General features: G+C 40.3%; 1 protein-coding gene across 1 annotated transcript in view; it reads right to left on the reverse strand.

Annotated features, from left to right (window-relative positions):
* Positions 1 to 7,220, reverse strand: part of ntrk2a (neurotrophic tyrosine kinase, receptor, type 2a) — a 98,929-nt gene extending 91,709 nt beyond the window's left edge. The window contains exons 1-5 of the mRNA XM_028579131.1: positions 6,592 to 7,220; positions 3,816 to 3,890; positions 1,700 to 1,771; positions 1,162 to 1,230; positions 224 to 372 (exon numbers count right to left, since the gene is read on the reverse strand). Of these exons, the coding sequence (XP_028434932.1) occupies positions 224 to 372; positions 1,162 to 1,230; positions 1,700 to 1,771; positions 3,816 to 3,890; positions 6,592 to 6,845 (619 nt within the window). The 5' untranslated portion in view covers positions 6,846 to 7,220. The remainder of the gene's footprint in view (positions 1 to 223; positions 373 to 1,161; positions 1,231 to 1,699; positions 1,772 to 3,815; positions 3,891 to 6,591) is intronic.
* Between the last annotated feature and the right edge of the window lie 5,780 nt (positions 7,221 to 13,000).

Genomic DNA, 13,000 nt, shown 5'->3' on the forward strand with positions numbered 1-13,000 from the left:
GCTATAGCTTGTGAATGTCTTTTCTAGCTCGTTACTGTGTGTGTGTGTGTGTGTGTGTGTGTGTGTGTGTGTGTGTGTGTGTGTGTGTGTGTGTGTGTGTGTGTGTGTGTGTGTGTGTGTGTGTGTGTGTGTGTGTGTGTGTGTGTGTGCACGTGTGTGTGTGTGTGTGTGTGTGTGTGTGCGAGTGTGTGTGCGTGCGTGCATGCATGCGGCGTGTCCTCACCACAGTTAGGTAGTGTCAGTCTGGACAGCAGCTTGCGTCCTCCTCCGTCCTCAATGCAGCGCAGCTCCTGAGTGTCTGCTTCCTCTCCTAACAACAGCTTGATCCACATGTTCTCACAGGAGCAGTGCAGAGGATTCCCTGTCAGGATCCTACACACACACACACACACACACACACACACACACACACACACAAAGTCATGAACATTCTTGCCTTTATTGACAGGTGTCATCACACATCAACCCCGCCCTGGTGGTTAATTGCTGCTTGCCCTCTTTAACTAATCTCAGTTGTTGCCTAACTCTAAACAAAAATAATAATAATTTTCGGGCTCTAGGAACTAGACTAGGACTTCAGGCGGCAGTAACATCACATCAGAAATATATAGGTGACATCACAGATGAATATGTTCATCTACAGACTTTGATGATAACTGGAAGGCAGCCCCCCAGGAACAGCGCTCAGCCTTTCCGCCAATTTTTTCCAGTGGCCACTCGGGGTATCGCAATCGGAATTTCCCCATAGGCCACCGTTGTAAAAGGGCACCAACAAGGTTTGTTATGACTTTTTATTCTGAATGTATAATCCATGGGATTTTTATATTTGAAAAAACTTCCCTTGAGCCAAGACAACAATTTAAAACCTGTGACGTCACCACAAAGTAAAGTCTATGGGCCAAGCAGGAACTCGCAGGTGGAGCTAGCGGGAGAAACACTACTGCGGATATTCACTGGGCCGCATATCACGGAAGTTAACCCGGAAGTTTAGAACTTATTTTGACGTATGCGCCACTGAGCTCCGCCTCGAACGCTGTCTCCAGGTCCTATAATACCTCCATGCTGGGAGGTAAACCAGAGGGAGAGCCAGGAACAGATAGACAGACATGCAGACAGACACAGAGATGGGCAGACTGATAGAGAAGGTTGAATTGAACTCACAGATAAGAGATGTTAAGGTGTTTGAATATCCTCCAGGACAGCGATGACAGGTTGTTATCTTTCAGATTCCTGTAAATCGAACATCAGGAAAAGAGATTGCGTTTGTAAAACTACACAAAATATTAGGTTGGTGTTACAGAAACTAACGGCACATTTTTAATAATAAATTATAATAAGCCTCAAGTATTTTTATTTTAAGAAATAAGTGGTACATTTGATGAAAATAATAACTATCAATCTGTAATCCTGTTCATTTGGAACATGAACTGGTCACAGGATATGTTTTTTCTTCTTCTAATTTTCTCTTGATAATGTTACAAATAAGTATTTTTTACATTTCATTTCCTGTTCATCCATTTCAACAATAAATAATACAATACATACATGAAATTGAAACTTAGCTATACATTTTAGAAAATAACAATATTGTAACCGTTTTGTCCCCAACTGAATCAAACAACGTACTCACTAAAGGTCATAAATGAATCAGCACAGTGGCTGTCACGTCAATAGAAAGCAAGGAACATTTTATACTTACAGGTACTGTATCTTGATATTGTTTTGAAAGGCCAGCTTTGAAACGTATGTTAGCCTGCTGTTGGTCACCGTTCTGAGACAAAAACAAACAACAGAGTCATCGTCACCATGAACAAAACCATGCCAACAACTGCAACATCAGCAACAGCAAAAACATGACTTCAGGTTCCCGATCAGCTTCATAAAGTCTAAAAATATATATTTTATAGCAGTTTCTAATAGGTCATGCTAGAGGTGTATAGGTACACACTAGAAAAATCACCACCTGGCAACCCAAATTCTGTTCTTTTATTGCCTTATCACTAATCCTAGATTTAGTGATCTCAATACCGACACTGGGAGATATTAGCATCGTTATATGTGCGTAGGTTGATAGTGTGTGGTTATAACTGCAGGCAAGGTTTTTGTTCACATTGAAAGAAACCAAGTACCACCAGTTTGGATTGTTGCACAGCAGTTATGTTCTAAAGCCCAAAAAACAAACACACACACACACTTCCACAGGAAGGTGCCACATTGTCGTATTATGAGTGAATGTAGAGCCTAATCCTATCTGTTTCTCTGGGTTTGTTTCCGTCAAAGTTGTGCGACGGTATGAGACGTGAGGTGCCAAGTGGCGGTTGGAAATGAAAACGCTGTTATTGGCTGGGAGTTACTGACTCTCCAAAAGAAAAGAAAAAATACAGGCAGAGGGCAGGGTCTCTGGAGATAGACACCACCACACACTTCTTGAGTCATAAGTGATGATTGAGAGGGATTACTTTTGAATTAGTTTATACATTGAATTTTGAGGAAAGCATTGCATAATATACCTTTTTAAATCATTACTGTAAAAATATCAAAGCTGTAAAAAAAATATTAGCATATTAGTATCAAGACAGAGTGTAATTGTGTGTAGTAGTAGTATTCCTCAGACACGTGGTACAGTTGTCTATGAGTGTACAGTACAGGCCAAAAGTTTGGACACACCTTCTCATTCAATGTGTTTCTTTATTTTCATGACTATTTACATTGTAGATTCTCACTGAAGGCATCAAAACTATGAATGAACACATACGAAATAATGTACTTAACAAAAAAGTGTGAAATAACTGAAAACATGTCTTATATAGTCATGTCTTTAGATTCTTCAAAGTAGCCACCCTTTGCTTTTTTTGATAACTCTACAAACCCTTGGTGTTCTCTCAATGAGCTTCATGAGGTAGTCACCTGAAATGGTTTTCACTTCACAGGTGTGCTTTGTCAGGGTTAATTAGTGGATTTCTTTTCCCTTATTAATAAAAAAGCAAGGGGTGGCTACTTTGAAGAATCTAAAATATAAGACATGTTTTCAGTTATTTCACACTTTGAAATTCATAGTTCATTCATAGTTTTGATGCCTTCAGTGAGAATCTACAATGTAAATAGTCATGAAAATAAAAGGAAAAGCATTTGAATGAGAAGGTGTGTCCAAACTTTTGGCGTGTACTGTAGCTCAAACACAACATGTGTTTTGTTCCCACTGGATCCGACCACATTCAAAGCATTTACACTTGCAATGCGTGACATGCTTTGTACTAATCTGTAGTAAATGGGATATTGCCTGGAAAATTAAGTAGTGTTTTAGCAGATTATTATGTTGTAGGAAAGTGCTGCTTGGTAGAAAATTCTGTTTTAGATTAAGAAATAAAATGAGACACACATGCATAGCAAAACACAGTAACTACAACTCACACTTTGCAATAAACACAGCGGGGTTTCAAAACAACAGACATGGAAAATATATTGCCTTAAGCAAAGAAGGATAATTGTCAATAAAGGCAAGGTAAATCAATATATCATATAGTGGATTAAAACAAGCCAAATAAGTCATTAAAATGCAATTAAATTGTTCTTGATTCTATCCTAAAAATGCTGCTTATATTAGGGCCCTACGATTGAACATTTGAAGCAGGAACATTTAGACACAATATGTGATGTTAACAGAACAGCCACAGAATATAAAAATGTATAACCTAACAACATTGTGTGTAATCATTTATGAGCAATTTAATTTATTGATAATAGCTCTGAATGTTTGCCCTGAGTCAAACTGTTTGTTTTTCTTGGAAGTAAAAGCCATACAAAAAAAAACTTACAGGTTCCTGAGATTCTTGTAGTAGTGCAGGTCTTTGTCGTTGATGGAGGAGAAGCTGCCCTGGTTGGCGATGTAACTGTCAGGGAATACAAGTGTGTGTCAGAAGGCTCATTTGTTAAAGCAGAGAAGCATAAACAGAGGCATTTCAACAAGACAAAGAGACATAATAAACCCATATAATTAGAGTTCAAAATTAAAAAATGAACTCCTGAAGGACTGCAACTAAAATGGGGGGAGCCGGTAGTTGCACAGCTCTCTTCCCTCTTTTCCTCAGCTGCACTGGAGCAAGTTACGTGATGCGTTTAGGGGCCAACAGGAGATGATTGTGGGCAACTCCTTCATGTGAATGAGTAAAAAAAGAAAAACAATATGTGTACTTTTCAAATATCACAGTTTTGGGATCAGATCAGAGCTAAACAAAACCAGAACCGTCTCACCTAAAGAGGGAACATGTTCTAACAGTCCCAGCAGAAACCCTCAGTCTTACTGTTGCATGTATTGTTTGGCTCAATTACAAAGTTATTAAATGTTTTTCTTGTGGTAGACATACAGTGTCCAACTGGGAACAAAAAACATCTCTAATTAGAATAATTGATTTCCAAGATCATTACATGGATATAGTAGTGAAGGCCCTTTAGCCAGATTTATTTTTGTTGCTCAATATTTCACATTATATGCTGTATTCTGTCTCTCATAACTAAGTAATCGCAACATCCCCACTATGGAAGCCTTTTTGTTGCATATCGCATCTCCTCTTTCTCCCCCTCATATCCTGTCAGCTCTCTGCCGTCGCTATCAAATAAAGTCAAATTAAAGCCTGAAAAAAACAGACTGTAGAAAAAATAGTAATATAATTTGATATGTGAAGAATCTGACCCAGAATCTGACCCAGAATGTCAGCATTTTTACAGTGGTTTACACAGATAAATTAAACCCATTTTTGCAGCATCTTCAACACACCATTTCATAAAATAACTTTCACGAAAGATTGAAATTGCCTGACAATAACCACACACAACTAAAATTAAATTCAGACTAAATGTTTTTAGGGTAACAATCTTATTTGTAATCTACAGTACAGTACAGTAATAGGGCACCAATTACGCCTTCAAATTCAGCGGATAGGTTCCTGTAAATCAGCTATAAAGTCAAAAGGTAGACAGTGTTCCAGTTCAAGAAATAAATTAACTATGTATGTATGTAAATGCCAAATACTAAGAGCATGCACACTATATATCCATCTGGTTTTTCATCGGGTTGGATGCAACGCTGCATGTTTGTCCTAGTGTGCAGGGAGGAGTTAAGTGTGGAGTTACTACACCCACATCTGTCCATTTGCCCCTAAATCTACTATGATTGCCTGTGGGCAATAATATCAGTATATGTGCTCTGTTATGGGATAAATGTTGTCTTTTTTACCTTTTATTAAAGGCTTATTACCTATTAGACAACTTTCTGTTTTTTCTTGTGGTAATATTGTACAAGGAGCCGGCACCCCAAACATATCACAAACATTATCAAGATTGAGGTTATCTGTCAGTCATTTAGTACACCCACCTCCTCAACTAGGTCTACTGGAGGATATTTTCTTTCGAGGGAACTAAATGTGAGTGATTTGACTCAGCTTTTATATTAAACACATTAATCCATAGGCTGTGATGACACAGACTGCTTTATTTGAGTTTTTACACACATTTAGGAATTCACAATAACATTGAAAGCCTATTATATTCTGTCAAATTGTGTTTGCAGACGTCATAAAGTCGCTATATCTAACCAATACCACAATAACCTCCCCGTTTTTGTTTTTTTGGCAAGGTCGTTTTGGAATTAGAGTGGTCATCAGTAATTTGTCTGATTACATTAGCCAAGCACTCAGTGAATGCTTTTCACCAAACTGCTGGCTCATTTAAAGCGTCCAAGGCTTCTCCCAAGTTCATCTCTGACAAGTCATTATCAACAAGGCCGTTTATCTTTGCCAAAAAAGATTGCAGCAATTCCACATTTTATTCTCCTCTTTTAATTGCTCTCAAATATAAATGCTTAGACATGCCACCGTTTATTTCTAGGCCACATGATGTTTTATGACAAGGGGATAGCCTACATTTCGAATGCACACTGGGATGTTTTATCTTGAATTATCACCCAGCGTCCCGAAAATGTTGCCTGACTAGTAAAAATATCGCTTGCCATCGATTTCTCTCCGCTTATGTGGTCCATTTAAATACACTCAAATAAGCCATCTTGGGAAGTGTCTGTACTAATATTTGGACTGTGGTGTCTGGTGTGCGTGTCGCGCTCCACACACTCACACACGTAGCCTACGCACGCGCCCGCACACAGATTGGGCTTTGTCTAATGGTCAGCATAAGGTCTATCAGCCTTTCTTTTTTAAATGGGCTGTTTCCACGCTGGTATTGAAAGACTGATGTGCCCCGTGATGGCAGATGAGTCTGTTATGCAATGTAGCCTTTAGGTTACATGATGCGTGTCTGAACCGATCCGGTGCCGAATAGGCTAAACGAATAGAACTTGCATTTATAGGATACAAACTGGTATATGTGAATTCGCCTTAAATGTATGCATGTGATGTCTAGACCGGTTCTGGCTCTTTCCTTGCAGAACGTGTCTGTCAGCTCCAGACATAAATGGCAAATGTGGGGTAGGCTAAAGGATGGCATTCCTTTATTTGGAAAGCGTTGGAAAATACAGCCCGTTGATAAAAGCGGCATAAATATGAGAGGACCACTTATTATGAGCTCATGAGAGACACTCACATTTCGGTGATGTTCTCCATCTCCGCCTCGCTCTGCAGGACGGGGAAAGCATTGATACCCCTCTCCGGGTCCACGCAGGAGATCCTGGTGCTGCTGCAAGAACAAAACGACGGGCATGCCTCCGCGGACATCCACGGATCTCCAGAGCCCACTGACACACCGATTACCACAACCCACCACCACCAGCACCGCCACGACCAAGACCCTGTCCCTGGCGAAGAGAGAGCCCCGCTCCCGGGTCTCCAGGCGCTCATCTCGGGTGCCAACTTCAGCTATATGGCTCGCTGAACAGCCCCACAGCCCGGCCCAGGTTGACTGGGTTCAGCTCGGGTTCAGCCAATCAAGGACAGGAGAAATAAAGCAAAATCCGATGCTGAGGTAAATAGAGGCGGCACAGCTAGAAAACCATCTGCCGTGACAACGATGACAGAAAAAAAAAAATCAAACCGGAGTGTGTGTCGTCCCTTTCCTGTGTGTTTCCTCCAGAATCCCCTGTCAGTCAGTCAAAATCACACTGCCACACTGACGAGTGTGTGCCAAGGAGGATATCTCTCTCTCTCTCTCTCTCTCTCTCTCTCTCTCTCTCTCTCTCTCTCTCAGAGGCTCAGTTGACACGCACCGACCGGAGCCTCCTCGACACAATGCTCTCTGTGTGTGGATGATTCTTGACAGAAAGACGGGTGGTGGTGGTGGTGGTGGTGGTGGGTGGCTGGATAGGCTACAGAGCAAATGTCAGTCAGGATGGGAGAGCCGTGCGGGCCGCTGTTCCCGCGCAGCGATGAGGACAGAGGAGGGAGAACAGAAGAGGAAGCATCAAAGCAGATCATGTATAATGTGATAGGCTGATTGACCCGTTTAAGGGAAATGCCCCTTAGTCCGCTTGCTCTGGGGGAAGGGTCAGGTGCAGAGCAGAAGGGGTGTCTTGCTCAAGGGCACCTCAGCAAGGCATATGCTGAGTACTGCATTTTCACCGGCCTTGCCTTGAGTTGTGAACGAGGTGAGCGTGTCATTGTCAGAGAGAGAGAGAGAGAGAGAGAGAGAGAGAGAGAGAGAGAGAGAGAGAGAGAGAGAGAGAGAGAGAGAGAGAGAGATGTTCAGCTTATGTGCCTAAATGAGATGTAAGGAGCAATCAATTTACAGGCTCTAATTGTCATAATCATTCTCACCATCACTGTCGTCGTTATTATAATCATCATTATCATCTGGTTGTAGTAGACCTGTACACAGTTAATCAGTGAAAAACAAAGCTTTTCTGAGGGAGTTCTTATTTTAAATTTAGGCAAGTCTTATACTTGGGAATATGAAAAAAACAGCCTGCTATTTCCCATTAAACAATATTTATTAGTATATTTAATATTTAACTTTTTTTTAATGCCAGCTGAGCTGATGGGTGCATCCACTGTAAATACCAGGACAAGAGATAGCCTAGATGTCTAAAACATCACATGAGAGAGTGTGCAGGAGACCAAGGGAGAAAGAAGGAGCAATCACCAATCATCAAGTCTTTAGCTGGCGTGTACTAGACCAAGTGTCACCTTATTAAATCATTAGGCCATATTTCATAATCATATGGTGCTCCCAGCCAAACCAGACCTGAATCAATAATCTCAGAGTGGGGGCTATACGGCTGCATGCCAGTCACTCTGCTGCTATAGATCTCCTGCTGGATTTATTTCTAACTAAAGAGATGATCTGTCTTTTTAGGCTGTACAGCCTTTGAAGAACAGAGCTTCTTCTCCTCAATCTTTCACCTTGTATGTGAGAGACAGAAAATGACACCCCATCTGCCTGTGAGCAGCAACAGCCCTAACACGCCACAGCTGTGAGGAGTCCTCTCCTCTCTCTCCAACGTCCTGTCTCCAGCTCCAACATGACGTTTGTGATGACGCACAGGCAGTGCTGCTGAATACAGGAGTGTAATTATGGAGCCTTGCCCGTGTCTGAACCAATCTGGTGGATGCCTGCCTCAGAAATCGGGGTGTACGCATTCTGCACAGAACAGTGCACACAAAAATTGTCTCACAAACTAACGAAATGAGTAATTGTCTCCAATTACTCTCTGTTCCTTTTTTTTCATTTGGAATTTGACAGAGATTGTAACCTGTGTTAAAATTCTTTGACATTTTAAGCATCTAATCGCCCCTTTGAACCATCTGTCATCACAGACAAAGCATCCGTCAAGATGTGTTTTATCCAACACTGTGAGCATATTATAGTATGCCACGCATATTTAGCTTCTTATGCAAATTGTGGAGCATGTTTAATGTGTTAACTGCAAAACCACTTTTCTATTATTTATACATACGATGGACGCTGCCACTGACGAGATTAAAATAAAGGTGTCCCTACTGACAAAGTAAACAGCATCCAAAGTTCCTTGTTAATTGCCATATATATCTGTAGACATTTTAAGGGAGTTTTTATGTCATCTGGATGATTGTACAACAAAGTAAGCATCTAACAACAAACAAGTTGCTCCTCAAAAATCACAGGATCTGACTCTTTCCTGGAATTCATTGATACAGAATTATAAAAGCTAGTTTGAGATAGTAAATTAAAAATTACAAGCAATATTGATTCCGTTGGTCAGATGGCCACCCAACGAGACATCGACTGTAAAGATATTTGCTTCTGGCAGTGTCCTTTTGTCTGATCACAATCACGTATTTTTACAGTCACAACTACCTACCTACTAATTGGTGTTCACAATATATTGTGTCATCACACTAGCCACTACCCATTGTCTGATATCCATCTCTTAATTGTTGAGTTTACGTGTTATGTTAGATTATTGTGGAAAAAGTAAATTGCAGATTCCCAAAGCCCAAAGATTTCAAAGTTACAATGAAATGAAAAAAGTTAATTTTTGGCATTTCTATATATAAATCACAATCAGTTGCTGTTGTCTCACAATCATCTGTTGGTGCATCATGTTACCTGTTACTGTGCTGTGACTTTTTTCTTCTGTGTAGGATTTAGTTGCATCTAGCGGTGAGGTTGCAGATTGCAAGCAACTAAATACCCCTTCCGTCGCCCCTCCCTTTTCAAGTGTGTAGTATAACCTACGGTGGCCTTCAGGTAACGTAAAAACATGAAAGGCCCTCTGTAGAGCCAGTGTTTGGTTTGTCCGTTCTGGGCTACTGTAGAAATATGGCGGTAGAACATGATGGGCTCTGAGGACAAGCTCCCTATGTAGATCTACGTAAGGGGCTCAGTCCAAGGGTTAGGGTTAAGGAAATGCAATGATTCTTAATTTCAGGTGATTATACACATCATTATGAATATTATATTCAATTTCTGCCAATAGATCCCCCTAAATCCTGCTCCTTTAAAATAGCATATGGATTTATTATTGGTAATTGCTCCAGGTTCACAGAAGATAAAGAAAAACAACAAATCTTTTTTCAAGTCCAAACATTTATTAAATCCTTTTATGATTTCTTCATGCAGGCTTCCTGCTTTACCCCAAAGCTATGAGTAATAGAGAGCTAGGGTCATGATTGGGACACTAGACACAAAGAGTAGATGCAAGTACGTGCAGAAAACATAACACTAGCTTCCACTGTCCAGTGTTTTTCTTCATTTAACTGTGAAGGGTTTTGGCACATTATGGATAGATAAACAAACCATCAATCTGATAGAGACATTTCCGTGTGCTGTCCCTGTTTTTTAGGTTGTTTTATTAAACTTTTTGGCTTCGGTTTGATTCATGATTTTAACATGTGGATTGGCTACATCAAAACAGTAGTATATAATAGTCTTCAGTGGGGCCCATGTGTCCTTAGTGAAAAAAAAATGACTGAATTACAGTGACACTCACCTTTCTGAACTGTATTGTTACCCCACTCCCATTAGAAAAAGGTTTTTGGAAATCCGGCATACCAAATGCAAGACAGATGCCTGGCCTTTTGCATTTGAAAGAGAGTATTGTCTTATTATTATTGCTTATTTTCTATTGTAAGTTTTTAAACACAAGCAAGTCGAATTACAGTAATCTTTGTGGAGTGTTCTGTATTAACAAGGTTATATACTTCTATAATTGGCTGTAGTATGTTAATTGCTAATTTCCTATACTTTTTTCCCTATATTGTTAGATAGATAGATAGATAGATAGATAGATAGCACTTTATTGTCCGTATACACAGAAATTTGTCTTGCAATAAAGCTCCAATAATCACCACACAACAACCTAAAAACAAAAGCTATAAACATAGAGACATCAATAAAACATAGATACTTAATTAATATGAGGGGTGGGCTGCCCTGCAAGAGTGGTCATAAATAACCATACATTAAAAATTGGGGGGGGAACTATCACTTCTTTGCTATCCTGTGTTGATTCAACAGAGATATTGACAGAGGAACAAATGAGTGTTTATATTTGTTCTTTTCTGCAGTCTGATATGTTTGATCACTCAGTGTTAAGCTTTGAATCAGAGCTCTCATTGTGTCACACAGTATAAATAATATTGCCATGTGGACTCACATGAACCTATTCTAGTCGAACCTCTACATACCAGCCATGTGTATAATATGGTCCTGAGAAATGATACACTAGTGCTCTCTAGTGGCTGCTGGGATATTTAAGAACTATGAGACTAGGCCGTCATTTGCACAAACTACATCCATAGTAGTAACAATACAGTGTATCCAGGGAGTAAGGAGTGTTCCTCTGAAAATAATTGAATTCATGGCAGAGTTTGAAAAGTTGACTATGTCTACTTTTGCAAACACTGGGCCATTGTACATGTACAGACAGACAGTTCTTTCAGGCCTGGAAGGAATTACTGAGTAACAGAGAAGAGAGCGGTCATGTCATGGGGACTGGTATTTGGTCTGATTTTGGATAGTCTCGCTTTGCCAGACCTTCCTTCACGGAGGAGGAGGGTCTGGCTAGTCCACACAGCATTCCGGGATGGGAGAAAAATGTGCTCTGGTTTATTGGCATTTCTTTAAACCAATCATAATCGTCTTGGGCAGTGCTAAGCGCCATATGGAGCAACTGCAACTCTGCAAAATTGCCTCAGGAAGGAACTTGTTTTAGTCGTGCACATTTTCAAGTGAGTTGTAAGGACCTCAGGAAGAATAGAACCTGCAATGCAGCTAATGAGGATCCTAAATAAACAAACAAACAAAACAGAAAACTCAGATTGGACAGATAGTCTAGCTAGCTGTCTGGATTTCTCCTGCAGAAATCTGAGAAAAGGTTAACTGTAGTCCTCATAAATTGACTGGAGTTTAAAATGCCAAAGGAAGGAAGCCCAAGGCAACGGATATCTGGCCTAAATGAGTGAAATCCGTCGGAATTTCCGTCGGCAACGAAGCAATCCCGGAAGTGGAACGTCAAGGATATAGACTATATTTTGGAAGGTTTACACCAATAATGATTCCAGTTTGCAATTGAACAGCGCCGGCATGACTCATTCACAACACATTTGCCAAAATCATTCATTCACAGTATTCTAATAACTAACAAAGTAACAAAAACAGAACACAATGGAGGAAAGGGAGGAGACAGAGAGTTGCAGGAGGTGGGAAGATGGGCAGGGAAAAGGACAGGTGTGCTTTAAATAAAGGCTCCCAGTAAGTCTGTAAGTCTGGTGAGTTTTAGAAAATACGTGAACAGCAAGAGAATGGAGCTGGATGGAATAAAGAAGAAGAGTCGAAAAAGGGGGGAAGACAACAGCGCCTTTAAATCAGAGGTAGACTTGTTTCTCAAGCATTTTTTGAATAATACTGTTTACTGTAAAATGATTGGATACATTTGAGAACCTATACAGCTATAGGCAATTTAATATAAACAAAACTTAACTGTATTACAGAGACACATGCGCTCATTTTGCACAAGAGAAGAAGCTCTCTAACCAGTTTGCCGTTAGGTTTTAAGTAAATATGTATCATGACACAAGCCACCTTGTGTAAGCATATTCCTAATATTATTCATCCTCAAGCCGTGTGTGTGTGTGTGTGTGTGTGTGTGTGTGTGTGTGTGTGTGTGTGTGTGTGTGTGTGTGTGTGTGTGTGTGTGTGTGTGTGTGTGTGTGTGTGTGTGTGTGTGTTTTGCAGGAGCAGATATATATTGATGTGGACAGTGCTCCTGAAGTCACAGACGATGCACACAAAAAGACAGATCAACACAACAAAAGGTTGCGTTTTTGTATTTGCCAAACACACGATTTTTTTCATTTTCTCCTAAATCACCAGCCTTTCTCTTGTCTCTATGATGTAACATTTATGTCCTCTCTCCTTATCTTCCCCCTTATCTTTCTCCTTTCTGTGTGCCTAGCTTCCCTGAAAGGAAAATGGAGGCATTCCAGGGCTATTTGGCAGGGCACAAAGACCAGATCCACCTGATTATGTACCTGGTTTTAGCAGCAGGTAAAATATCTTAGTTAGCATCTGTTAAAGT

This window comes from Perca flavescens, chromosome 5, assembly GCF_004354835.1.
Source record: "Perca flavescens isolate YP-PL-M2 chromosome 5, PFLA_1.0, whole genome shotgun sequence".
NCBI classification, from domain to species: domain Eukaryota; kingdom Metazoa; phylum Chordata; class Actinopteri; order Perciformes; family Percidae; genus Perca; species Perca flavescens.